This window comes from Malus sylvestris, chromosome 7 (genome assembly GCF_916048215.2).
Source record: "Malus sylvestris chromosome 7, drMalSylv7.2, whole genome shotgun sequence".
Lineage (NCBI taxonomy): Eukaryota > Viridiplantae > Streptophyta > Magnoliopsida > Rosales > Rosaceae > Malus > Malus sylvestris.
In genome coordinates, this window is record NC_062266.1 from 14707970 (window position 1) to 14711143 (window position 3174).

Genomic DNA, 3174 nt, shown 5'->3' on the forward strand with positions numbered 1-3174 from the left:
TTTTTTTTTTGCACATGGTGGTGCTGATCCACCAAGATTTTTTATATTTTCTTTTGCCAAAAGCATCCCCCTTGTTTTTTCACGTGGTGACAGCACCACTTTGCTTTGCTCCACCATCCTTTATTTTTTATTTTTATTTTTTTTGTATAAATTTGGGTGATGGGTAGAGGAATTTGCGGGGAGCGGACGAAGACGGACGGAGAGTTGCAGTCGAGGCTTCATGACCGGCTAGTCGTTTGACGGCGGTTATTGAATGTGCTGGCAGCTGCGAGGCAAGAGACGGATGAGGTCTTTGTGTGTGTATTGACAAACTTCGGTTTTGTCAATCTCATTCAAAGGCAGCAGCCATGGCGGAGGTGCAGAAGAAGAAGCTCTATCACTACCTTTACCGAGCACAACCACTGAGCACAACCACTGAGCACAGCCATTGCACTGCCTGCCGAGCCCAGCCATTACACAACCGTTGCACTGCCATTGAGCACGGCCACTGAGCATAGCTACTGACCATAGGCACAGAGCACAGCCATTGCCCATTGCACTGCCTGCCATCGCGGAGGAAGGCGAGAGAGAGAGAGTATGGAGGAAGAAGACTTTGCTGCTGTTTGTGGCTGAGAGAGAGACAGGCGTTGGTGACGCGACAGTGGAGGATGGCCTGGATCTGGATCGCCATAGGTGAGTAGTTATCGTCGACAGCGCGTAGAAATGTTGGGCCGGCGATGGAGTAGAGGACAGAGGTGGAGAAAAGGTGGAGCAGACTATAGAGCTTGTGTGCTTGATAGACGTTGCGCTGGAGGCTCTGGCTCGGGATTTTCGACACCTCCCATGAAACTGCTCTGGCTTAAGACACTGCGGCCCAAAATCTCTATGGTTCCGAGGCAAAGCTCAATTTACCACAGCAACGAGTCCCTTAATGTCACCATCATCATTTGAATCAACATCTGCAAAATCAAGTCGTTCCCTCGAGGAGGACATAGTGAGAATCTTGGCAGGCGGCGCTGGCGAAGACGTTCGGTCTCGGCAAAGATGAAGTTGAAGAGGTCCAAGAGCATGTACCTGTGCAGCTTCCATGGCGTATATAACCTGAAAGCTGCTGTCTTGTTGGTCAGAGATGAACAATTTTGACAGAAAAGTGAAGAGGCCGACTGTGAAGTTGTTTGAAAGAAGCATCGGCTTAAAAAAACCGGTCAAAACTCGAAGTCAGCTTCAACCTGCATATGATGATGATTGTGGACTTTCGTGCAACTGCTGCCGCTGTGCTGGTGGATAGAAGGAGAGGAGCAGCTTGGAGTCGCAGGGAGACAGCTATGGTACGATTTCGAGGTGCTCGAGTCGCTTGAGCGACATGTCGTAGGGCGGAAGAGCGGTAGGTAAGCTTGGATGGTGTTTGTCGGTGGTGAGGCCTCAGGAACATTAACAATGGACCCCAAACACCCTTCTTCGTCCATAATTCGGCTTTTGTTTTTATCATATATCGATAAATTGAGCATTGCAGTCACAGAATTCTCTACATACTTAGTAGCCGATAGAGCTGCACTTCTCTTAATATCAGCTTCCTTGTGGTCTAGTTCTGCTAATTGTTGCTGAATCTTTTGCACCTGCTTTTTCTGATACGGAATCTCATAGTTCACATTTTGCACCATTATCTGAGCAGCCTCGCCGAGACATACATAATCCTTCTTAAATGAACGTACAATTGATTCCCAAGCACCAGCAGCACCCGATAGCCGGCCGAAAATATTCCGACTTTCTAGAGCTGACTTCACAAGAATATCATATATTTGTTTGGCCTCTAAGTAACCAATTCCATCAGATTCCAAGCTATGGAAATAGGGATTGATATCTTTGGGAAGAGAAGCGAATTCCATTGAAATTCAAGCTCTTACTGCCGCCAATCGTTTCCTCCAATCTCCGGGTATTCTTTTCCGATCAACCAGCCACTTTCCGAGACGAGAAAAGGTGATGTCGATTGGGAGCTTTCCGATGTCGTCGGGCGTCGGCATTTTCCGGGAGCAGTTTGTTTTTTTTTTTCAGAATCTCAGGTTTGTTTGTGATTTGAGAAACGAAGGGAGCGATGGTGAAGAGCTTGGCTCTGCAGTAACGATGGCGAGAGGCTCCTACGATGTTGGGAAGGCGGGACTGGCTGGGCTATTCTTGAAGATGAAAAGCAGATTGTGTGAAGGCTACATGACGAAGAGGAAGGAGTCGACGTTGACCAGGCCGTCCAGCGCCATGACGTGCACGCTCGTCGTCGATGATGATGACATCACTCTCTGGCCGTCTTGGGTGTAGCAATCTTTTGGGTAGCCGTCAGATTTATCCCTATTCAAAATCCCTTCTTTTTCAAAACCCAGAAGCCAAATCCATACAACTTTCCGATCCGGATGCTAATTTGATCAGGTCCGAACCCCCTTGATCCGAACCCTAAGGGGTCACCTGAACCTGCCCGCATCGAAGCGGAGCCCGCGGTAGTGGCGCCTCATGGACCTTATCTCGGCGGTCTTCTTCAATTCGAAGGGGGACGAGGCTGTTTGGGAGTGTACCTCCACGTGGAAACGGGGCTTTTGCTCCATTTGGGATCTCCGTGCTTCCTCTTCTCCGTGCTGTTGCGGATATGCATGTCAACCATGGAAGCAATCTTTTCTGGGTTTTTCGCTGCATACCAATTGAATCCTTCATCATCTTCAGCTAGTCTTGCCGCCATGGACGAGTTGCTCGAGCTCTGCAACTCTTCTGTCCCTCCATTGCTGTTGCGAGAGATCTCGGAGACCATAGCAGCTGCGAAGCAACATACGGGAAGCACCGTCATGAACGCACCGACGCATTTCTTCTTCCTCTTAAACACTGCCATTGCAATTCATCTCTCTCTCTCTCTTCGACTCTCTTTATGTGAGCTCAGATCTGCTTGACAGCTTCGGCGCGGGAGGACTCATTGACGTCAAAGAAGCTTCCTAGATCTGGAGATATCGGAATCGGCTTTATAATCCCGAGGATGGGCTTGGGCTTGGTCGAAAACCTGCTTCCTTGGGCTTAGCCTTTGCATTTGCCTTTCTTTTTGGCTTCGGAACAATGGCGGGCTTCGAGTAAAAGAGAGATAGGTGGAGAGGGATATATGGGTTCTTGGGAGGTGAAGCAGATCCATATCTGAAGATTTTTTATTATTATTTTTTTTTTGTA

General features: G+C 48.5%; 1 protein-coding gene across 1 annotated transcript; it reads right to left on the bottom strand.

Annotated features, from left to right (window-relative positions):
- Positions 1-946: 946 nt before the first annotated feature.
- LOC126630123 (uncharacterized) lies at positions 947-2018 on the bottom strand. The gene is made up of 2 exons (XM_050300267.1): positions 1209-2018; positions 947-1087 (listed from the first exon to the last, which is right to left on the bottom strand). Exons 1-2 carry the CDS (start codon positions 1863-1865, stop codon positions 947-949), a joined length of 798 nt encoding a protein of 265 aa, XP_050156224.1. The 5' UTR covers positions 1866-2018.
- Between the last annotated feature and the right edge of the window lie 1156 nt (positions 2019-3174).